The following is a 25,147-nucleotide window of genomic DNA, read 5'->3' as shown; positions in this document are numbered from 1 at the left end:
AGCAGTTTTCCCTGGGCTGCTGTTGGGCAGCGAGCTGCTGAGAAAGCCCAGCACAGTCACAGGTTTCTAACCTGCAGCTCGGGCTCCAGGTCACTGCGTGCTCTAAGGGCTCCTGTTGCCTTTGAAATGGCATTTAAACATCCCTGCACTACGTGTGCTTCATTCTCACAGCTGTAAGTATGATTAATTCATTGCAGGTGGTGCCATGAGGAGTATTAGCTTCCTAACAAATCAGATTTGAGTGTCCTGCTGATCATCATTTCCAAGCGCTGCTCTTGGGCCTGTTCTGCTCTGGTAGGAACTTCCAGTGCTTGGAGTCTTCAAAGTAAAAATACATTAAGATAGCTTTGTTTTCCTGAGGAAGACAATGGCATTGGTCTCAACTGTGTCCACTTCACTGAGCAATTGTTTCTTCCTGCAAAGCTGATTTTGAGACAATTTGAGAAGTTGATCAGTGGCAGCGTTTCCTTTGTTCTCTTCTCTGCTTATGATATTCCAGTGGCACGCACTTGGTGAAATGCATTTACTCTGCTTTCACTTTTCATCAAAGCTCATGGTAACTGTGTTTTGCAATTTTTCATTTCAAACAGGTCTTATAGTAAAAAATACACTCTTAAAAATGTACAGTTGAAGTTATTTGGCATAAAATCAAAAGCTTGGTTTGGATATGTTTGGCAAATGAGAGTCATAAATAAGCCATGTTAATCCACCTGATCCTCAGTGAGCTGGTTCATGTTGGCTGATGATTTTTTTTTAGGGGAACAGAAGAGTAAAGGCAAATTCTATTACCCTCTTTAGTAGCAAAGGTAGTGCATAATTATTTTTAATTTGCCATATGCATGTTCTTATGGAAAAAAACCAAAGAAGTGACTTGATTTGTTCATACTGCGAAGTCAATTCCCCTCCAGTTCCAGGATCATTCTTAATTCAGGGCTTGTTTCTGCTCTCAGATCAGACGTGAAAGAACTCCTCGATCAAAATTTGGTTTTTTCCCCTCTCTTGAGAAGTATCATTTTGAGAGATGGTTTCTCTGTATTGTGACTTGAGGAGACATTTGTCACCGAGCGGTGACAAAGCAAAGCTTGCCAGGGACCAGGGGAGATTGCACAAAATCTGCTGCAGCTGAGAAAGCAGAAGATGATTGAACCTGGGGCAAAACCAGGGATTCCTCAGCAAAAACAGGGGACAGAGCTAACTGAAAATCCCTTTGACTGATCTTCTGCTTTATGTAGTTACTTTGACTTCTGGGTTTGGAATGTCATTGAGTCAGGTGATATTCCAGTGGGGCCTGGCTTTTAAATTTAAGGAGATTGACTTTGGAGAACTCACTGTGAGAAAAGGACTGGGTCCTCCGGTTCCAAACTCCGGCCAAATGGAAGGGTTCTGGAAGAGAAGAAGGCCAGAAAGTAAGATTTGCAGGGGCAGCTAAGAATTGAGAATAGAATGCAATAAATGTTATTCCTGGTCAAATATCTCACTGAAACCTTCATGTAAATTTTCTCATGTGGTTTAGAAACGTACATGACATTTTGTGAGTAACTTGTGAGTAACCAAAAGGTGCCTAAAAAAGTGGCTGTGACATTTCTGAGCAGTGAACTGAAGCCTGAAAATCCTGGGACCACATTTAGAACCTTCCACATCTCTCCTTCAAAAAAGGAGCAATGACAGTTCCCTCTGTCCTGCAGAGTTCCATCCAGTGAGATTGGGATAAACAATTAATTCCATGCCTCCTCTGGTTCAGTGGAAGGATAAAAAAAAAGGAAATGAAAGGCCTGGAAAGAAGAGCTTGCTGGGTTGTGATTGGCAAGTGGAATAATTCTGTCTGTGGGCAGGAACAGTGCAGGGGTTTTCTGAGCATTGTTAGAGCTGAACTCCTCTGGAGTCAGCCTGGGTTTGGGACACTCGTGGGGAAAAATAAATAAAATTTTAAAAAAGTTGTTATTTCCAAAGTTAGACTTGCCCAGCAAAGCTTTGGGTTTGAACTTGTCCTGGGTACACGTTATGGTCTGAGAGGAAAATCCATCAATAGTTTTCTGCCTGTTTGGACACAGATCTCGTTTCTCTGTGTCAGTTGTGGTTGTAGTTGAGCAAGGAGAAGAAACAACTTCTGCTTGCTTACCTTTTGTAGTTTTGCTAATTCCTTTGGTAACAGGTGGCCCCTACAGAAAGGCAAAAGCTCCCTGTCCAAACCCCTAAAAACCACCAAGGGAAATGCCCCAAACCATCAGCAGTACAGTCGGTTCTCTGTGTGTGCTCCAGATCTGTCCTTTTCCAAAGCTGCTTCCTCTGTTTGCATCTTCTCATGGTGAAAATTAGAACTGGAGAGGTTTCACAGCCTCACAGTGGCCACCGTCAGAAGATCATGGAAATTGAGCTTTTGTTGTGTTTTCTTCCAGTGGTTTCATGAAGGAAATTTAACTCAGAAGGAACAAACTGTAGTTTCACTTCTAGTGGAATTTTGGTCAGTTTGGCACCCCACAACTTTAAAATAAAAAAAAAAAAAAAAAAAAGCCAAAAAACCCCTGTGTGTGTTCCCTGTGGCTTTAGGTGAGTGGGCTGGACCTGGGAGGGATTAATTAATTTGGATAATGGAGCTCCAATTACTACAGGCTTACAACCAGCCCAAAGGAGTGTCATTCCACCCCTTCAATTTGCCTTTTTTACAGGGGTTGCTGCTGTACCTCGTAGAATATTTGTGCTTACATGGCCATGCCTTTAAAATAATTTCTTTTAAAGTAATTTCCAGTCAGATTCATACTGGGTAAGAGGTGCAGAAGGGAAGAGAGGGACTGCTCAACGTTGAAGTACTCCTGCTGGGGGAAAATCAAATGGTGAAATGTACAGACAGGTTCAGAAAAATAAAACCCATTTCAAATATGCTTCACTGCATTATGTTTGTTTGCTAAGCCTGGAAATGAAAAGCTGCACTTTAATGGGTTGCATTACAGCCCCAGAGTTTTCCAGTAAAAATGGTTTTGTTAGCAGGTCATGGAAGTAATAATAATAAATTCCTGCCCCCCTCCTCTAGTTTTACATTTCACTCCTTTGTGTTTTTCTCCTGCAGACGTCTCAATGTGCAAAAACATTGTGTGGCTCCTCTCTCCTGAGCTCAGCACTCCATTGTTTCTAGCCACTGGATTTTAGGGAGAGAGATTGTCCTCTCAGTGCATTGCTGTGCTTAGAGAGCCTGCAAAATAATAATTAGAAATCAGCTACTAGAAATGTTGGTTCCTCTTCCAAAAATACACTTTGCATTTTGCAAGTTTGCCAATATTGGGATAATAAAGACCAGTTTTAGGTGGCATTTATCACAGGGTGCCATTAAAATCTGCATCCAGCTCTGCTGCTACACAATAATCCCTGCCCTTTTTCCTGGCCCTGGGCTGTGAAATTATTAAAAGAAGACCAATTCAGGAATAATTTCTTCTCTAAATTAGCTTAAGCAAATTTCTGCACAGAGCTAACTATTCCGCTAAGGTTCTTTTTATTAAGTTTCTAAGTTTTTTGGCATGGAATTTAATTTCTTTTAGGAATGTTAATAACCATATATGCAAGCTCTGGCAGCCTCCCTGGTGCCCTGGACCCTTTTTTCTGGGGCTCTCCCTGCTGGGGATGCAGTGCTGCAAGGGACATGCGGGAAGGTTCTCCTGCTTTAGATCTCAGTGTGTTTCTTGGGGATTCCTCTGCCCTCTTAGCACACATTTTGGATCAGTTTTTAATTCCTGCATCAAAATCAGCTCAGTTGCTGCCCTGTCATTATTTCCATGCTAAGAGCACACCTTGAGAGGAGATCCTGAACCTCCCTGGTTCAGTGTCAGCATCTGGTTTGTGTCTTTGGTGGGAGCCATCTGAGGGGCTTCCACTCCTTGTTTAACCCTGGCAAGAGAAGCAGGAGTTGTGGTAATAGTGTTTTCCTATTTTTTTAATGATTTTTGGTAATTTTCCTATGGCATTCAGACATTTTAATTTAAAATATGGGTTTGTTTAAGTAGGTGGATATTTTTCATTGCATCAGAAATGTAATAAAAGGTTATTGTTTTAGGAATCTTATGTCTTCTGCTTGGAGATAGCAGCTGTGCCTAAAGACTCACTTTTGCTTGTCTACCTTGCTAAAGTAATTTTACCTTTGCACTGATTGTATTAAATAAAATCTGGAGGGTTAGTTGGGTTTCTGGGTGCACAGTCCTCATTTACCTCAACCACATTCAAATAAAAACCTTCAGTCAAAGCAAATTTGCTTTCCTGAAAGCATTGTCACATCACTCTGGATGTGACAGTTGTCTAAATAAGCTGGGTTTTGATATGCTTGCATCTGTGAATTGGTGAGAATATCATAAATGTTCAAATGCAGGGAGGTGGGAGGTGCACTGAGCTTGTGCTCAATAAAATCTGTTCAGAGGAACAGATCCTTAACATTAAATACCTGTTATCAAGGTGGAAATATCCATTATGTGCCACGGAAATTTAGTCCTGTGTTTAAAAATCAGTTTGGATTTTAGACTTATTCATCTTTTCAAACATTTCAGCTTCCAGGAGCTGAGTAAAGGCATGTTTGCCATGCAGTTTGTAATGGAGGATTTTTGCTGACAGTCAGGTGTTGTGGACTAATGGGACTCACACAGGATCCAAGTGCTTCAAAATTACCACATCTGTAATAGCAAGAGCTGAACAAGATCACCAATAAGAAATTCACTCATTTTGCTCTCATGGCACTATTGTAGATTTAAGCTTGCCTTTTATTTCTAAATATAAATATGGGCACCATTCAGATGGAATCTCAGCAAGTTACCTGAGTCCTGAGAGCTCCATAAACAGTCCCAAAGCTGTTTAAAAATAGGTATTTGTGGTATAATCTATTTTTACTGTGTCTGCATTTTGTCTTATGGCTTTTGTAATTAAAGGAGTAGTTGGACAATACATTTTTCCTGTGGCCTGGCCTGAAAGGAACAGCTTTGGTACGGGGAGATTTTACTTGACAGGAGGGGTGTCTCTGCCTGTGACAGGGTGTTGAAATAGATGATTTTTAAAGTCCCTTGCAGCCCAAAGCTGAATTCTGTGTTTTCTGAGGAATTCTCCTTACAAGCAGGATGGAGGAGAAGTGGACACAAAGGGACTAAAGGGGCTCCAGCCTGCTCAGAGTGGATGCTCCAGGTTTTCAGGTGGACACCACATTCCCTGGAGCAGGCAAGGAGTGAAGAGGCTCCAGAAACACCTCAGGACCACTGGCTGGCTGGACAGAAAGACACAAATTCAGGAATTCTGTACATTTGCATAATTGCTTTCACCTCTGTGGGTGCGTTGCCCTTCTCTGAAGCAGTGCTGGAGATTGATTTGTTGTCTTTAAAATTGATTTTCTGTTCCTGGTACGCAGGGATTGTTCACGTGTTGACCTGGAGCGCGTCAGGTGTTTATAAATGTTTGGGGAGCTCCACAGACACAGAGAAATGGGATTGTGAGCTCTGGACTTTGGATCCATGGCTGCTGCTTTCTCCAAACCCAAGTTGTTATTTGCCATTTGATGTATTCTTATTTCCCAGTACAAGAGTTTTTCCTGAGCAAACGAAAACGTGCCATCAAGTGGCAAAGCCACGTGCACGTTCTGCTAAATGTCCTTCAGAAAGTTACTGTGCTATGTAATTGTAACTAATTACCTCAGTTTGTTGTTCATCTAAAGCATTTAATTACTTGCCCAGGCTAAGGAGAGTTCTGTACCCCTTGCTTTTATTAGAGTGCTTCAGAGTGCATTCAGTGCACTGGGAAAAGTTTTCCCTGTGAAGTTTGAGACTATTTTTCAAGTTTCAGCATTTTTAAAACTCAGCACTGGTGTTACTTTACTCATTGAATTGCCCTAAGATCCAAACATAGGAAATTCTAAATTTTTGTGCCTTTAGAAGCAAAAACCCAGAGTCCATGAGTGATGATGGGAGCTCCCTGGGAGCACTGAGGATTCTTCATTGGCAGCTCGGACCACAGAACACCTGAGCTTGTGCCAGACCGGTGCAGAACTGTGCCAGTTGCTGCAGACCTTGAAATTGAGTCTTGTATCTCATGTTACATTTCCATACGTATTTGTATTTATTTATATTTATTTCTTTGAAGTCGTTTGTGTCTGTTTGGTGACAGGACTCTGCAGGCACGCAGCGCAGCTCCAGAATCACACTCAGGGTTTATTGTGGAGCTCCTTTCTCTTGGCACAGTTGCCTCTGAACCTCCTGAAAGCCCTTAGAAATCCAAAAACCTTTTGGAAGGTCCTGTGCTGTGAAATAGTTTTTTCACAAATAAAACAAAGCTTTTCTGAGAACCAGGAATTCTTCCCAGCCCATCACAAAGAGTGATCCAGGAGGAGGCTGCCAAGGTCACAGAGCAGGATTTTGTGCGACTTGGAAGTCACTCACCATTCTGAATTTATTTATTTTTTAATTCACACTGAATCTGAAAACTGTTCTATTTTAATGAGCTATGTCCTGCTGGATGGGAAGGCCTCCATTTCCAGAGATTGATAGCTGAGTTTTGGCTGCATCTTTATGCAGAAGCTGAAGTTAGAGGAACTTCTTTTACATGCAGAGAAAGGATATTCATGCATTCATTTACCAACTACATGAGTAGTAATGAACGATATGCAAGGCTAACTTAATTTGCATTTGGCCATTTGAATTTTCTTTGTCAGTGCTGACAGTGTTATCGTGCAATTATTGTGAAACACTCCTATTTGAAAAATTTTCTCCCACAGTGCTGTTTACTGAGGTAAAGCACATTGGCTTTAATATTTTAATATATATACATAATGAATGGAAAGGGAAGAGATGAAAATCACTGTTGCAGTGTATGACTTGGAGGGGATTAATTGAAGTGACATTAGGTCCAAATGGTTATTTTGTAGATAGGGAGGCTTTCTGTTCCATCCTGTTCAGGGCACACGGTGAAGAATTGAGTCCCCCAGCTGGCCCAGAGTTCTTCATTGTGGCTGTCATCTGAACTGGAAGAACTTAATTTGTTTCCTTCCTGCAAAGGCAATATTTACCCTATGGGTTATGATGTAACAGAGCCAACTGTGAAACTTCTCATTTTCTTGTGGCATTAGCAGGAGAAAATAAGAAAAAAAACCTAAAATAACAATGCTCAGTTACAGAGTACTGATACTATCTCAGGCTTATGTCATTCTGTGAGAGGCCAGCATTGCAGTTGCCTCAAGTAATTTTATTTTCCTGATTTTTTTAGTTCCATAATCATAAGAATTTATTTTCCTGATGTGTTAGGTTCATAATTTTTCGTTTCATAATAAATAAATTTATTTTCCTGATGTTTTTAGTTTCATGTCCTTCTAAGAGGACAAGTTAAAGATCCAGCCCAGGTGTGCAGTGGCAGAGGGACAGGTCAGGGCCAGCAGTGCTTCTGGAGCAGCTCTGCAGAGCAGGGCAGCACGTGGGGAATGACAATGCAACCTGAATTCTGTGCTTAAACTTCTGCTGCTGTTCTGGTGCTCATAGAGCTGTGCCACCCCAAAACAGTTTGGTCTTTATAGCTTATTACAAGTGGAAAATGTTACCAATTTTGTGGTATAGATTTTGTGATATCCCCTCGTCCTCGAATGGATTGCTTTTGTGCTTCTAGGAATTTGGGGGAAGATAAATTCAGGGAGCTGATTTGTGTATTGGCAGGTTGCTGGCTGGTTTTATCTGTGGTTTTTTTGCATCTTCCTACAAAGCATCTCTGGCCATTTATTCACACTGTATTGGGCTTTGAAGGCTGCAGGCCTGACTTTGCCCCTTTGGCAGGGTGCATGCACTGGTGAGCTGCAGGCAAGCTGGGATTTCAGAGCGTGCTGATGGTGCCTTGGGAAGGCTGAGCTAGAACAGAAACTGGACAGAGCTAAAGAGTAAAGCAGGGATTTATTGAAAGGATCTCGTCCATGGATCCACCTTGGGCTGCACCCAAGATGGACCAAAATGGTCCCAAGATGAACCCAAGATGGACCAAAATGGTCCCAAGATGAACCCAAGATGGACCAAAATGGTCCCAAAATGAACCAAAATGGTCCCAAAATGAACCCAAGGTGAACCAAAATGGTCCCAAGATGAACCCAAGATGGACCAAAATGGTCCCAAAATGCACGAGCGCTCCCGGGGTCTCTTCCTTGGATCAGCTCTGCTCCATTTGCACCTTGCAGTTCATTGTCCAGTTCCAGCTTTAGGTTATCAAGTCCCATCCTTGTTTTTCACCCTCCAGCCCACGCTGTTTGTGCTCCTGGGCTGAGATTTGGATCATTTGTCCTTGGTCCCAGCTGGAGCAGGAATTGTTTTGTCTCCCTGCTCTGTGCAGAGAGCTCACCATTCCATAATGTGAAGCTCAGAACTGCACACCACAGCAGCACAGAATGTGAAAAATATAAAAGCTAAACCTGAGGCATCATTGAGACCTGGTCAATCATCATTTCAAACCCAATTTCCTGTCGGTATCTCCATTGCATTTCTGAAACTGCAGCACAGGTGGTTCATCTAATTATTGCACATTATTGCCTCAGCATAATGCAGCTGAGCTGGTACATTTGTAATGTATGGAGCTCCAAAATTGCTCTCACATCCTGAGCACTATCCATGCTGGTTAATTGTAGGACATTTGCACTGCTAGGTTGTTTCAGTTTCAATGCTGTTATATTTTAAAGGGTGCTGCAATTAGGGTGAAGTTATTTTTAATGATGGCTGAAACCAGATGTGAGATATTGATGATGTGCATTAATAATAACTCTGATATTTTAGAGTAACTAGTTTCAAATCCCAGAATTGCCTTTATTCTGTAAAAGCCAGGCTCCAGCCTTAAAAGAGTTGGTTTTATTTAGCCATGCTCAGAACACTCTGCAGAAGTGAACCTTTGATATGGTTTGTTGATCTTCTCACTAGAAGGTCTCTGCATGTTACACAGCTGATTTCTCTTTTGGAGGGGAAAGTGATATAATAGGCTTTGATATAAGATTTTGTAAGAACATTATCACTAATACATCTATTAGTGTGTGCATTAGCTCATCTCCTTTACCCTCTCATGGAAGTATATAATGTCATAATATTGTTATTTAAAAACTATATACACACTGTATAGTGCCTTCCAGATGGAGGTCTAAAAATAACAGAGACACTAGAGTTCTTCCTTAGATCCACATTATATTCACTTCTCATTTTCTCTCCCATTTCTGTATTTTTTTCTTTCATTTTTTGTTGCATTGGGTATTTCTTCTGTTGGTGAAGAAGATTCTATTTAAATAATTATAAGGAGAGTATATAAAATTTTACAACGCTGTCTATGTGTCTGTAATTCCATGAATATATTACTGGAGTGGAATGTCAGCCTTCCTGCATTTTTTCCCTACAAATTTAAATTACAAATTAAAATAGACATACCACACTGAAATAGGGAAAATGTTCAGTCATTGTGAGGATGATTTTTTTTTTCATTTTAAAGGGAACAAGTTTCTAAAATAACATAATAGGAAAAAAAAGCCATTATTGCCAGTATTCCCTCAGGAGAGGGAGAAATAATTCAGCTTGGAGGGCCACAGCATTTTCTGTTCTGTGATCAGGTTACATTGTCAGCTCAGCTGGCTTTAGGCTCTGTAAAATTCTGTCCAAACCACAGTGGGATGGAGGGAGGACCCAAAAGGTCCTTATGACTTCATGGAGCAGAATTTGAGTCTGAGAACAGCAGCAAATTCCAGCATCACTGGGGGCTGATTAAAATCCAGCAAGGTGTTCAGCCAAAAATTTAAAAATTAATTATTTCCTTACAAAAGAAACAAAATGAGACAAACCACCCCCAAAAAAACTAGCAAAACCCAAACCAGAACAAGAAAAAACACCTAGATCTGATGATTCACTCCTGAAAAAAACACATTATCATTCCTGTCAGACATTGCAAAGATGACTGGCAATTTCATTCCTTGTAAAATCTGCTCATTACAAGATGCTTTGGACAAAAGCTTATTTTATTTTTAAATCTACTTTACCAGAGTGTAAACCTTGAAGGGAGATTTACTAGAAGTTCCATTTTTTTTTTTTTCTCCTAATGGATAACCACTCAGAAGGAAGCTGGAATTATGTTTATGGAGTTTTCGGAATATTTATTTCCTGTTGAAATAACAGACACTATTACTAAGGAATATACATTTCAAAAAGATCTCTCTTCACTGCAGGCAATCATGATTTGGTTTAGGAGCAGCAGCTCATCATCTGAGTGAACAGACATGAATCAATTCTGAGCTGTCCTTAAACTTCCCGGGAGAATCTCTTGAGATGCGTTGTTAAAGAATCAGAAGGTTCTGTAGCACTGGGAGGGAGGATCTCAGGAGTGGAAGAACGTTTATGAAGCAGCTTTAGCATTTTGCTGCAATCACATTTGTGCCAAACCCTCACTGGTGGGACAGGAGCGAAGGGATGGAGCACCCACAGACCAGGCAAGGCAGTGCAACCCAAAGCCTGTTCCAGAGGAATTGCTCCTCACTGCAGGGGTGTGTGGGGAATGAATTTGTGGGGAATTTTAGGGACTATCTGTAGGTTTGATGTGGGTTTTTTTGTTCACTTACTAATTTTTTTAGACTATATATTTTTTTCTGTGTAAGAGGTTATTGATCTATTTAACTGGGCTGATTGTTTTTATGATAACTTTAGAGTGGTAGGTGTTGATGTGGTTTCTGTCAAAAACTTTTTATCTTCATTTTACTGGGACAACACACCTTTCTTTCCTACTCTGATGGGTTCCTGTACTATGAAGGGACAGATGGTGGTTGTTTTTCTTTTGGGAGAGTAAATTATAGCATCTACATTATAGCATCTACATTATAGCATCTACATTATCACATCTACATTATAACATGCACATTATAACATGCACATTATAACATGCACATTATAACATCCACATTATAACATCTACATTATAGCATCTACATTATCACATCCACATTATAGCATCTACATTATCGCATCTACATTATCACATCTACATTATCACATCTACATTATAACATCTACATTATCTCACCCTGCACATAAAACTGAAAATAGAATAAAAGCTCTTAAAAGCCCTCTCAATTGCCCCATCTCTGGGTCAGAAAAAGGCATAATCCAACAGGAGGTGCTGTCCAGGGTCTGCAGAACTCTGTGATTCCATGCACACCGAGCTGCAGGATGAAATTCTGTCGTGGGAGGGAGAAGAATTCCATCCTTTGGTCCTTCCTGAGTCCCTGTGGTCAGGCTGGCCCTGTCCCCTGAGTGCCCACATTTTGCAAACAGCTCAGCATTTAAATCCCACTGAGACCTCTCTCTCTTGCCTTGTGTGGGAGCTCTGCGGACCTGCACAGATCTGAGGGAAAATCATCCTGCAAGGCTTCAGTGCCCCGTGGCCTCTGGGCTTTTGTTTGTCATGCAGAAGGGCTGTGGGGTTTTGCTGTGCTGGCATTCCCAGGAACATTTCATGTCCAGAGAGCTCCCTGAAATGGTCTGCACAGCTCTCTGGCACTGAGCCTTCATGTGCCATCAGGATTGGTTTGGAGTTGTTGGGTTGTTTTGGAATTGTTTGATTGTTTTTGAATTATCTCTGATGGTTTTCCAGACACAGCTCGTTGCCTGCCATCCTTGGGAGGGTTCCTTCAAGTGCAATTCCTGTTCCCCAGGATTTGTTCCTTTACTTAAAACGTGATATAAAATACAGAAGCAATGAAAATATGACGTTTATAGGACTGTGTAGCCTTTTGATTTCCACTTTCAACTCCTTCTTTCTGTACATAGATAACTCAAAATATTCTGAATTGGGAGGGACCTGCAGGGATCATCAAGTCCAGGTGTTAAGTGAATGGCCATGCAGGGATTGACCCCTGAACTCTGGTGGTTTTAGCACCTGCCTTTGACCAGCTGAGCACATCTCTATTTAGATCTATGTATATTTTTAGTTATTTTTTTAATGGCTATTTTAGAAAGGGCTTCACCTCCAACAATTGGCATGAGAAGGTTGCATTTGGTATTTTTTTAAGAGGAAATCTCTCCCAATAGCTCACTGCTACTATCAGTCCTTAAGTGTAAATACTCTGGGCTCTGGCTTTAGCCTTTTGAAAATTACTCTACATGAATTTACTGTAATGATGGGCTAATTAGTTAAAGTTCACTGAGTTTAGCTAAACACACAGTGTTTGATTCAGAGAGATAAATCTGTGCTCTGTCAACCTTTTCAGACGTAATCCTGCTCCCAACATTATGTGACAGGTAGTCAGGCCTGGGGATGTGCTGCCGAGCAGCTCAGCTCAGCTCTTCACTCTTGACTAGTTATTTATCTCGTGGAGCAGAATTCACAACTGCCAGATGGGAAGTGGGGAGCACCCAAGGAAACCTTTCCAGCCTTCCTTTCCTTCTTCCGTGCAGCAGGAAAAGGTTTGGAGATGGTGGCTGTAATTCACATTGCTGTGTTTCGGGGTTTTGGTTGCTGCAAACCCTCTCTTTGCCCTGTATATTCTGAAATATCTTTATTTAGAAATGCTCTTTTTTATAAGACTCTGCAAGCACTTTTAACATTTTGCATTTTCAGGATATTTTGTAATTCCAAAAGATGATTTCAGAAACGTCTTCACAAGTGAGTTGTTCTCACTTTACCAGACAAACCAACCCCCCAAACCTTATTTATCTAATCTGTGGCACCTCTGGCTGTTATTTATTGGAAGGAGGGTGATGAGTCGTTCCTGCTGTGGTTCCAGGCTCACAGAAAGATGCATTTAGATCAGTCATTCACTGGAGCCTGTCCCTGCTGGTGGGGAGATGAAAGTCAGTGGAGCAGGGTGGTGGTGCTGGTGCTGCTGGGTGAGCTCTGGATAAAAGCAGCTTTCTTGAGACACCATCAAAGCCCCCAGCAGCAAAACCCTTTTTGCTCTCAGCTGCTCTCAGTCTGACCCGGGAAGAACTTGCTCTTGGCCACGGATGAGAGCAGTTGTTTAAAAAAGAAACAAACAACAAAAGGACCCACAAATGTCATCCTGTACACAGAATTTTCTGACAATTCGGTGTAGAAATCCTGTCATTTCAGCAAATGAATAAATTGGAAGAGCCCTTATGGTTTAAGGAGAAAATGACGCTGTCTGCATTCTGGTTTGCACTGAAAATTAATGAAAAAATAATGAAAATGAACCTTCAGCAAGTGAATAACCGAACTGACTAACTTGTACAAACTGAACGCTCATCCCTTAGGTATTTGATGGCCCCACAAGCAGGGGAGGCTGTGCTGTTGAAGCGGTGTCAGCACAAGCTCTGGGCCTGCAGCTGTTCCCAGTTTGTCCCAGGGCTGCACTGGGGCCGTGTGGGTACCGCTAGGTGGAACCATCAACCCTCCCTTCCTGCCAGCACAGCGCTCCCTCTCAGCTCTAAGAGCCTCTCCAAAGGATGGAAGCCAAGAGGTTTTGTGTGTTGTTTTTTTTTTGTTGTTGTGTGTGTCTGTGAGGGAAGAAGTAAATTGCTGCCTGCTTGGCTGAAATTGTTTTTACTAAAATAGGCAATGCAATCTTTCCTCTGTGACCACTGGGATTATGTGCACTGGCAGCGATGCAGCCTTTGCAGTGTTCTCGCCCCAAAGTTTCTGGGTTTGTGTCCCAGTTCCTGGCTAAAATCCCCTTTCACAGTGTATGATCTCTTCTCCAAAAATTAAGCCGGGCTTTAATATAAATATCATTCTTTGCAGGTTTTTGAATGAGTAGTGTCAGTGAAGGAGAGCTCTAGAAATACATTTTTTAGAATCACATTTAGTATTTATATTAAGTATATCATATTAAGTACTTATGTAGTATTTCTATAAATATTTCTATATTTATTTATTTCTGTTAGCAAAAGAATAAATGGTTTTTCATTAGGGAAAACATGAATTCCAGACTGTGACTGTAAGGGTAAGATTTCTTGCTTTATTCTAATTTACTGTGTTGGCTTGCATTGTGCTATACTGTCCACAACCCTTTCCTACAGTAATTAATCTTCCAGTGCTGCCACAGGGCTGTGCTCGCTCCAGCTGCAAAGCCCTGACACTTTGCTGGACGTGGGGATCTCCTGTGAAATGATGCAACAGCACTAAAAATAATTGCACCTTGAAACTGAGAACATCAAGGAACAGAAGGAGTTTGTCATTGTGCTTTTCCTTTCTTTCATTGCCAGCAATGATTGTAGTAAAAGATGAGCAGAAAAGAGAACTTTTTATGGTGAGAATAGTTCTTTATGTTTTATTTTCTCTGGTTTTTTCTGTCTTTGGTGCAGCAAAGGGGAAGCTTTTCATGCGGGGACCCACAGAATGCAGCTGCAGACAGCAGGGGGAAGAGTTTGGTCAATTTGCCACTCTACCAAACATCTATAGAAAAAAAACAAAAAAAATTTACATTGCCAATGACAAATCCAAGCTGAAAGTTGGCCTTGCCTGTTGTCATTCATTGCCATTCATATTTAGGAAGCAGACTGCTGTGATAATTGATTTGATGGTCCAGCTTGAGTGGAAGCACTTCTGGGCATAGCAGGCCTCAGAGATGCCAAAAAAGAAGAAAAGGTGGGAATGAAATAATGCACTACTTTCTCCTCAGAGGCATGTGGCCCAGTTTTTGAGAACAGAAAAACATGCTTTAGAAGAAGGAAGGAAAAAAACTTAGTAACTCAGTAATAAGTACAAAAATGACCACATAGCCTCAGTCAGATAAAAATAGGCATTCAAAGAGAGACAATGAGTGTACATATTTTACTGGCAGGTGAATAATAGGAGAATGCTGTGGAAATAATCTGATTTTTAATGGACTCTGTCCAAGGGAGTACCTTTCTTGCTTCTTATTTTTGTGTAACAACAAAAGAGGCTCCCTTTCCTCAAAACACAGACACAAACTAAAAACCACCCAAAAAAAAAAATGTTTAATTTTTTTTTAAGCTTTCCAAAGAGGAATTGATGGTTCTGAAGAAGGGAAGGAAGGCAATTATTGAATTTGAAAGGCAATAAATGTGCTTGGACTAAGTGAGCTCCCGTTGGGTTTATTTATTCCAGCATAGGTGATAATGAGGCTGTTCCCTGTGTTTCTGGCCATGGGGCAGTGTTCACCCCCAGCCTCCTGCTGGCATGAATAACTCAGGGCACTGAGTGCTAGTTGGGGGAAAAAGTAGATTAAAAAACTTCTGTATTCAGTGCTTGACCTCTTAATCACAAGTGCCAGCACCCTTTCATCGATTTAAAGGCCCAAACAAAACCAGATCAGACGTGAGCCATTGAAACACAGAACTGCAACCACAACTGGTTTGTCTTCTGAGTGATGCTTGTTTACTTGCAAACCCGTGTGGTCCCTCAACTTGCTGAACTCTTTGTATTCATGGGCCTGAATCTTTTATCCAGGCAAAGCAGGAGGAGCTGAAAGGTACCAGTAAAGGCTGAAAGAGCAGAGCTGGTGGAGGAGCAGGTTGGGAGTGTGCTGTTCCAGGTCATACATGAACATTGCACTCTGATTTTCAGGGTTTGAAGGACCTGTCCTGCCTTCATGAGATGATAGTTGGTGTGAGCACAGAATATTCTACACTTAGAAAAGAGTCTGTAAAAACATACCCATTTATTAGGAGAAAATACCAGGTTTTCTTGTATGTTAGGACTTTTTAAATTCCTTTTTTTGTATATTGGAAGCAGAAGCTCAGAGTTTCATAAGCCATTAAACATCTGAAAGTGATATAACCCCTGTGCCATTCTTCCTTTGAATTCTTCTTGCTTTCTATCTAGTTACCTATAAAATTCCTTTTTAAGTATCAAAACACTCCATTAAATTGATGGATAGGAAACATCACAGGTGGCAGATGTTTGAAGGAAATGCTCTTTGTGCATCTCACCAGAAGAAAACTTCTCAGAGTTTGGAGTGATGCTGAAGCTCAGGTGGGCTGCTTGTCTTGGTCCCAGGTGGGGCAGCAGGGGAGCAAGTGGGACACCTGAAGAGTTCTGGTTTGCTGGGAATTCATGGAGGGCCCTGAAAGGTGGCAGCAGGAGGAATCAGCTGCTGAGGGGAATGCCTGGATGAACCTGACTGCACCCCTGCTGAGTCAGTCTGGATCTGCACACAGATCAATTTTCTGTTGCTCTGAAATGTGTGAGTTCTCCCCTGTGTGCGTTGGGAAGTGTGTTCTTCCTTCCAGGGTGCTTTGGAGACATTTGTGACAAATGACTGTAGCTCCTAAGCGCACAGACCCTGGTCAGTTCATCTGAGCTGCAGCCAGGGAAGTGCTTCCAGCTGAGCACACTGCAGTAAATATTAGTACACCTTGATTAAAAGATAATTGGAGTAATTTAGGTTTCGACTGTCAGTTCTGTGCGAGCCATTGTGTTGCAGTGGTAATGATTAGTGATTATTTTTTATTCTATTTTCAAACTGGGCAGCACCTCCGTGCTTCACTGAGTGCGTGCTCCTGCCTCTGAGGAGAACCCAGAGGGGCTGCAGGGAGTGCTGCTGGAGATGTGGGATGCTGCAGGAGCCCACTGCCCCCTGTGCCCTCCTGGGAGGGGCAGCCTGGCACCAAGGAGCTGGGAACCTGCTCGGGCTGAGTGGATTTGCCACTCTGCTGTGTCATGTACTGCTACAGTGAGGTAAAACCCTGTGCAATTCCCCTCCTGTGCCATCTCCCTGCCCACGGGGGTGGTTTGTGCGTTCCCAGACCAGGGAAAGGTCTGGTCTGGAGGGGACCTCGAGGTCACCTCACCCAGCCCCTGCTGGCAAAGGGCCACACACCAGGGGCTGCTTCCCTGCCAAGCTCTCCTGGGTGTTCCCAGTGGAGGAGTTTCCAGCACTTGGCTGGGGATGTTTAATTGTGCCACGGTGGATTTGGAGCTCGCCCTGAAGGACCTCAGGCCTTTTGTCACCCCTGGAGCTGGCAGAGCCTGTTCCCCTGGGAGCCCCATGAGCAGTTCAGGTGCTTCTGGCTCAGGGTTAGGCTGAGCCCAGGCTGATTGCCAGGTGTCAGAACACTGCAGGAGAGAGCTCCACGCTCTGTGGCTGGTTAAATGTGCCTTCTGTGACTGGTTAAATGCACCTTCTGTGCTGTCACATCATTTTTAATAGTCACATGCAACTGCTACATCATAAAAGCAGCCAGTCCAAAGCTCTGCTCAAAGCAAGGCAGAGATCAGCACCAAAGCACCTGATTTAAAAGGGAAGAAAGCTCTTGGAAGGTGACAGCTGGAATTCCAGTGCTTAATCTGTGTAATTAAAACTTTTCTGAGGAGCAGGAAAAGCAGGTTGGACTTGAGGTAGTTTTAGGAGTTAATTAGCAAGGTCTTTTTGAATATTAAGAATGCCTTTGAAGGATAAAGTTTTAAAAAACTAGTTCAGGGCTTTCAAACAGCATAAATTAAGAGAGAAACTTTCTTTCTACACATCCTCAAGATGCAGGCAGAGTCATCCTCCCTAACCATGCCATTTCCTTCCATCAGAAATATAATCATAGATCCTCCTCAGTGTCTGATCTTCATAAGGATTTATTAGCTTGCTAACAGTGCAGTGGTAATTTAACTGGAAATAATATTTTACAGGAGGTTTTTTTGCACATTCACCATTGCAAATACCAAAGTCAGTAGCTCTCAGGTCATAAAGTGAGTTTCCTCCTGGGCCGGGTACTGTGATAGATCACCAACATTGCAAACAGCAGCCTGCATATTTCAAGGTACAGCCACAGAATTATAGAGTGCTTTGGGTTGGGAGGGAGCTTAAAAACCACCTGAACCATCCCAACCCCCCTGCCCCACCTCCCACCAGCCCAGTTTGCTCAAAGCCTTTTTTAACCTGGCCTTGGACACCCCCAGGAGGGGAGGAGGCATCTCCATCTCTGGGGGCAGCTCCAGCCAGCCTCTCAGCACCCTCACCGTGAAGAATTTCCTCCCCAGATCCCACCCAGCCCTCCCCTCTGGCAGTCTGGAGCCATCCCCATGTCCTGTCACTCCAAGCTCTTGTCACAAGTGCCCCTCCAGCTCCAGTGGAGCCCCTTCAGGCCCTGCAGAGGGCTCTGAGCTCCCCCCAGGGGCTTCTTTTCTGAAAATTCTGCCTTTTTACCAGGGAATGCAGCTGGAAATACAGCCTTGCTTGTTCTCACACGGCTCTGGTGGGTTTTTGTAAGCATTTGCCAAGAAATAAACCTTAAATACACTGAAAATTTGGGGCCATATCTCTTCAAACATGTGGAGAGTATGGGCTTGTTCAGTTCATATTTCACCTGGCTTTATGCTTTGTTTTGTGAGTGCACTCACTTCCAGGGGAGAAGGAGCTCTGTGTTTCTTTTACATAGCTATGTGGGCAAAATTTAGAAGATGTACTTTACTTTGACTCATTTTTTATTAGTTCTGATGTGCTCAGCTCTTAGAGAGTTCCTCACCTGTGAGCTGCTTTAAACAGCTGTTACAGCAGCAGAGTGCATCTTGATATGAAACTCAATTAATTCACCTGGTTTGTTCCCTGTGGGTTTGGAAAGCAAATCAGCCTCAGAATTGTCTATCAACAATAAATTTATCAAAGCAGGACACACTCGGGGAATGGCAGTAAAGTTCTTGTGCTGAATTCAGAGATGGTTTCAAGAGGAGTGCACTGTTCTTTAGGTGGGAACTCCAGAGGAACTGCAGAGTTTTATAGGACTCAGTCATTCACAAGGCATTATTTAGTTTATTTTAGTAGAGTGTCCAACCCACTGAGCATTTAAGCTTCCCAAACGTCCAGATTAAAAAAAAAAAATAAAAAAAAATTCAACAGGCTTCAAAACCACTTGATGAAGAGTCAAAAAATCCAGCTCTGAAAAGGAAGATGAAGGTATAAATTAGTATTTGAAGGTTTGCCTCTGCCTAGTTGTGAATTATTTAGAAATGTTCCACTGATTGCTTCATGCATCAGTACTTATTTTACTCCTCAAAAATGCATTGTTCTAGAAATTTATAAACAGAACTGTCCAAAAGTACAATGCTGTGCTTCTAGGACCAGGGGGCTGCTAGGGTTCCTAGCTGAGGAAACAAATAACAAGAATAACAACAAAACCCCAGCCTGAAGTTCATTATAAAGCAATGTAAAAATACCAGAATTGAGTGGCAATATTGGCCTTACCTCAGATAACTCTCCCAGCTCTGTGGAATGGTGTGGGGAGAGGCACGTTCCAGCTGTGCTCCCAGCTGTGCTCAGACACCCAGCATGGGGGCTGCAGCCCCAGCCCCGTTTGGCCCCACAGCTGTGCAGATTATTTACCAATTAAAAGGACGTTTGGCATACAGAGAGAGCCTTCATGGTTTGTGACTGAGGTGTACTGCAGAAAGAGTGTCAGGCAGGAAATCATTGATTCATGGGTTCAGAGTTGTGAGGTTTGTGCTAACACAAAAAGAAGCAGAACCTCGTGGTGCAGCATATGTCGCGTCCCCTCTCTGTTACACTCCAGCTTCATTATTTAGGATTTTTGGCTGCCTTTTCTGTGGTAATGTCTGCCTGAGAATCACAGAGAGTGACTCTGATGCTCGTGGTGTTTGTCAGTGTGCCCTTGCCCCGACTGCAGCAGTTCTCAGCAGCAATGATGAAGAAATGCTTCGTGGCATGTCACACACAGGAGTGCTCAGACAGCCCGGGAGCAGAGCAGACAATCCTCTGAGGAAAACGCTCCCTGAGCAGGGCTGATGTATTTAAGAACATATTTTAGACAACCTGTCTGTGGTGCAAATTAAAGATGTGAGAGGTAAAACACTTTTAACATAAACGTCAAAACATTTCATCACTCAGGAAGCACCATGTCTTTTTTATCAGTCACTTATGATGCTGTGTAAGGGGGAACCTTCAGACCTGAAAAGTCATTTTTGCTGTGCAGAAGATGAGACCAAAAGCTCTGTGCACGTATAGATACTGTACATAGGTGAATCTGATGGATTCTGTGTAGACAAAAACATGTGTAAAAGATTCTGTGCTGGCGCCAGTATTTCATGAAGTATAAAATTTTATACTGACTCAAAGCAGACAGTTCAAGACTGGCTCTGCATGCAGAAAGAACCCAAAGTGTCCCATAATTTCTGTGAGAAAGTTAAGATGTAGTTTTAGTGTATAAACTTATTTTAGCTGACTTGTAAATTTTCCTTTCAAGGTAATCCATATACTGCCTGTAGTTTTAGCGTCACCTCACCAACTATCTCTGACTCTCATCAAGCTTTGGAGAAAATGTTTAAATTACAAAATAATGATGTCTTTAAATATTAGTTCCATTTGTCTTTATTCCTCATTTTCTACGCAAAAAGGTTCTTGCTGCTATTTCTCTTTTTGGCCATAAAATTCACTCAGCAGAAATGTTCCATTTGTGACATTTTCCATTCAAGCCATTACTTCCCACCCTTGGTAATCTGACTCCATCTCAGGTTATTTGTGGGCTTCAGCCAGACTTAGATGAGTACAGAACTGACCTTAAAAAAAACCCAAAAAAAACAAAAAAAAAAAAAAAAACCCCAACAAAAATGAAACAAAACAAAAAACCAAACCCCAAGAGAATATCATCCCAAATGCCATTCTTTTGTGGGGTTTATTCCTAATTTGGTTACAGAGTGGGCAAGGTAATGGCAACATCAGGATGTGACATTTCTCTTTTTAATATATTCTGATTTCTTTCATGAAAGCAGGGGTTTCTATCCTGGGACAGGCACAAGATCAATCCTGATGTGTGCAGTAAAGGTGTGCTGGGCTGGCCAGTCTCATTTGCAGTGCAGAGATGGACATTTGTGCTTGCCAAGTCACTGGTAAATACTCAGAGCTCACACAGAGGAAATATTTCTGTAGCAATGGAAATAGGATTGTTTGCTCAAGGAGTTGTCAATTGGTGTTCATTTTAAGTACCTTTTCATTTTAAATGCCTGCTTGTCAGAGCTTTGCTGGGCTCCTGGATCAAACCCCACCCCAAGCTCTGAAGTCAGGTTTTAACAAAAGGCTTTTGCAGGTGACAGCAACCTCTTAAATGTTTATTTTTCCTGTGGTGAGCTTCCAGGTGACAAGTTGCTATCAAATGGGTGAGATTGTGCTGGGGAGTGCTAGCAGGTAAACAGCTTTTTATTTCTAGTTAATCCAAGTTGTTTTTCTTCACCTTCTTCTGCCTTTAAAAGTGGTGAGAATCATCATTATCCTATAATTAACCCCTCCAAAAGCTGAATATAAAAGTAATGAGATATTTATTTTTACAGCCCAGGGAAAAGCAGATATTCCTGAAGTAAGAAAATGCTTTTATCATCATGAAAACTGTTTTGTTCAATTTCACACAGCTTTAATTAGCGACCTTTCTTGAATAATGTGTTACTCATAGTTGTTCAGTTTCAAATTTCAATTTATCTTCACCTCTTTTATTGACAAGGCAAAGGATGTGAGAGTTCACAAAATGCAGGCAGTATTTGTCTGTCAAATGGAGTTTCTCCTTCATCAGTAGATGCAAATATCTTAAATATTTTCACTTTTTTAATATCCTCTGATACTTTGTTGTCAATTTTTTTTGCTGAATAGTATGCATATTAAAAACTAGGAAACAGTAAATTAATTAGAAACAATCAAATTAGACCACTCAAAACTAATGATAATTTCTAGTGCAGATGAAGAGAAAATTACTTTTGTTTTGTGTGTTTGTTTCTGGTGCTAACCTGGCTCAAAGAAACTTTCCTTGTCATAACCCAGTTTCTCCCAAGGACAAGTTTTTCTCAGATGCAAATAAGGATTTTTGCAGCTCCAGACACCTTTTCATATCCACTACAGCTCTGCTACTTCTAATTCTGCTACTTTGTTTTCTGCTGCCTTTAATTCTGCTGCCTGAACTCCTGTGTGAGTCCCGGGGTTGGCAGGAGAGCCCTGTTGGCCGTTTGAGTTGTGGGTCTCCACAGATATTTTTATTTACTCTTAATTGTCTGCTGTTTGCAGTCACATATTTGTATCTGAAAAAGATATTTTTATCCACTAAAGCCTGAAGCTGCTTTGTTGAGAATAATTAATAATAGTTGCTCACATCTCAGACCATAAATTCTCAGTATCTCCCGCAAACAGCATTGAGAGATTTTCTAAATAACAAAGGGTAATTTTAAGTGACTTCCCTCTTCATTTGTCACTCTACATCTTTCTCCAAAGTTTAGAAATAGCCATAATAACATTTGAGTGCTTTGCTGTGTTTTGCTGTGACGCAGTGGGTGCAGGGGTGCTGATAATGAGTTTGGAGCTGTAATTCCATTGGTCTGTAGACCTGTGAAGAAAAAACACCTCACACAGTATTTTCAGTGGTAAAGCAGAGTTCATGACAGCAACCAAAGCACACTACTTGTGCCTTGGATCCTTTGTGTTCCCGAGTGTCTGGAGCTGGGTTTGTCTTCCTCTGCAGGCTGTGATGCTGAAGTGGTGTTCAGTTTTTATGGTTGCATAATTCCTATCCAGATCTGGAGCAAACGAGTGCAGGTTTCTGGCTCTGGTGGAGGAAGTTCAGTCTGGAAGTGATTTCCATGCAGATAAAGCTGTAGTGCTCTTGTGACGTGTGCCATTTTATTCTAACAGATTTTCTAAAGGGCAGCGAGTTGTCTGTAAGGCAGTGTTGATTTTTCAGTGCTGAGGTTATGTTCTAACCTCAAAATTAATTAATTGGAACACACGAGTTGGGGTTTTCTCATGCAGCTTCAAATCCAGTCTGGTTTTCAAAGAGCTGTTTGAAAGGAAGGGATGATTGTGACCGCAGTGAAATGCAAACTGCAGCTCTGAAATAAAGAGTTTGAGGCTTTTGGGGGATGCAGAGAGGTGGAAAGGAGCAGTTTGGCAGTGCTGAGAGGCAGTGATGGGGCTGTTCCATGGCACTGCCTGCTCTGCTTCCAGCAGAAATGTGCTGCTCCACTCAAGGTGACTCAGAGAGAAAACCCAGGGGCAGCCTGACGTTGCTGCACTGTGCACAAATGAAAATGGACAGGCCCGTGGTATTTATGTTTTATAAAGCTGAGCACTTAAAGGCATCCTAAAAACTCCTCCTGAGAGCTCTGCTGGTGCTGCTCTGGTGGCAGCACATGTTTCTGGTCCTCTTGGGGCACCTTTGGTGTTATCCTGGCGTTTGCAGCCTTTGCTCCGCACCTTATTGGCCAATATTTGGGATTTCTGTGTTTGGCCAATATTTGGGATTTCTGTGTTTGGCCAATATTTGGGATTTCTGCGTTTGGCCAATATTTGGAGTCCCTGATGTTCTCACTGAGCACTGTCAGGGACAATCCATGAGGAAAAAGCCCTTTAGATACACACACACCCACCCCTCACTCTTCCCACAGGGACAGACAGCTCTGGGAGAGTGATACTGGGAGTTTAAAATTATCTGTGCCTTAGAGAATTAAGATTATTAGGAAAATCCGTATTTTAGGCCAGAGTAAGACGTCCCGCGTTACCAAAATAGCCAATTTAACTCCAGGTGCACTGCTAGCAATTTGAAACCAGCCATGTGCCTCAGCATGGGAAATTTCTGATGTGGTTCATGCGTGACAGCTCCTTTTTCACTCAGTTATACTCAAAGCACTTAAATTATTCTAAAGATCTCCAGACTAAAATGTTCAGAAAGCTGTAATTGCATCAACCGTGCACCCACTGCTGACCTTCCAATCTGCTGGAGCTGCACGGGGAAAAGAGACCAGCTTGGGGACTGCTGCAGAAAGCCCGAGGTCAAATCCAGACTTTTGTTTTCCTGGAACGTGGGCAAGGAGTTCATTTAGCTTAAGTGCCCTTTATGAAAGAGGAATGAGGCACAGATTCTGCTGCTGCCCCGTAGCGCAGGTGGGGTGCAGACTGGCGCTGAAAGGAGCTTGATTCTCTTTCTGAAGGAGGTGTTCTGGTTAAGCACGTGGCCTCTGTTTTGCTCTGGAAGAACAGAGCAGGATTCACGTGGAATGGAGGCAAAGCCTTGGCTTTGCTGCGTCCTGTGGCTGCTGGGGCTGGGAAATGCAGGCTGGCTTCAGAAGAGCTGGGGACTGATGGCACAGCCGTGAGTAAAACCATTTTGTCCCCGTGCTGAATGAAGGACACAGAGCTGCCTGGCAGGAGTTTTGGAGACTTGTCTACATCCTCTAAATTCCAGGAGATGATTGTCCTCTAAATTCCAGGAGATGATTGCAGGTGCAACGCCTCAGCCTCAGGATGGGGCTGCACATTGGTATGCATTTACTGTTTTCAACATCATCCAAATAGTCATATTAATTTGCATTTTATTATTTTATTTACTCTGATATCATGTTTCAGAAAAAATTATTACTTTATTGGATCATCATCATCTTTTGAAACTCTTCTGCTGTAATTAAACACGCAAAGTAATGAATTCTAAATTACATTTTCAATTACTCGTGACTAAAATTATCTTGAATTTTTTAAAAAATGGGTTTTTCCTCTGGAAAGATTCGTTGCTTTCTCACTGTTGTTGTGGTAGAGCTCTAGATTAGGGTAACTTGATTTTTAAATGTCAAATATAATTTACTGTTAGAAACATAAAGGGTATGCCTGTATTCTGAAGGAGAAAAAAGTCACTTCAGCATTATTTAATAATGCTGTGCATTTAAAATCAGCTTTTTACCAGCTGGATAAAGTCTGGCAGAACAAAGGAAGTTTTTATGGCCAAAGGAAGTTTTTAGGTGCCCACTTCTGTATGGATGGATCTAGAATGTGTGTGTGCACAGTGCTGGAAATAGAGGACTCTGCAGTTTGCTCACAGATCTTCTGGAATGAAAAGATTCCAGAATTTCAAGCTTTCCATGAAATGTGAATGGCTTTAGAAGGGTGAGGATGGCCTGTTGGTCATGGACACCTCGGGCTGATGTTGTGTGTGACGGATGGATTTAAATGTTCTGAGGGTCCAGTAGAACAGCACCACTGAGGGGAAGGGAAGGGGGAACAGAGCAGAAGGAATTGAAACAGGAATTTAAATGTATTGAAGAACTTGTAGGGAATGTGTTTGAGGATTATATTTTAGGTATTGCTTGGTTTGAGTTAGAGTTATTCGAAGTTTTCATTAACAGTCTTCAAAACAAAGAACTCTATCTGCTCTGCTGAGATGGGGAAAGGCTTCCAGTGAAAAGAAATGCCATTTTCCCCATCATCTGCAGAAATGTTCTGTGAGCACTGGGCTCAGCCTCCGCTCTTGGAGCA

General features: G+C 42.1%; 1 protein-coding gene across 5 annotated transcripts in view; it reads left to right on the top strand.

Moving 5' to 3' along the window:
- Positions 1 to 25,147, top strand: part of DIAPH2 (diaphanous related formin 2) — a 174,449-nt gene that overhangs the window by 121,806 nt on the left and 27,496 nt on the right. The window contains exon 28 of one of the 5 annotated variants that reach the window (XM_038122766.1): positions 198 to 7,760. The exons of the other annotated variants lie outside the window; for them this stretch is intronic. Within the exon in view, the coding sequence (XP_037978694.1) occupies positions 198 to 241 (44 nt within the window). The 3' untranslated portion in view covers positions 242 to 7,760. Of the gene's footprint in view, positions 1 to 197; positions 7,761 to 25,147 lie in introns of those variants that run through there. 5 annotated transcript variants of the gene reach the window in all.

Source organism: Motacilla alba, chromosome 4A (genome assembly GCF_015832195.1).
Source record: "Motacilla alba alba isolate MOTALB_02 chromosome 4A, Motacilla_alba_V1.0_pri, whole genome shotgun sequence".
Classification (NCBI taxonomy): Eukaryota; Metazoa; Chordata; class Aves; order Passeriformes; family Motacillidae; genus Motacilla; species Motacilla alba.
This window is presented reverse-complemented; position numbering and strand designations above follow the sequence as displayed.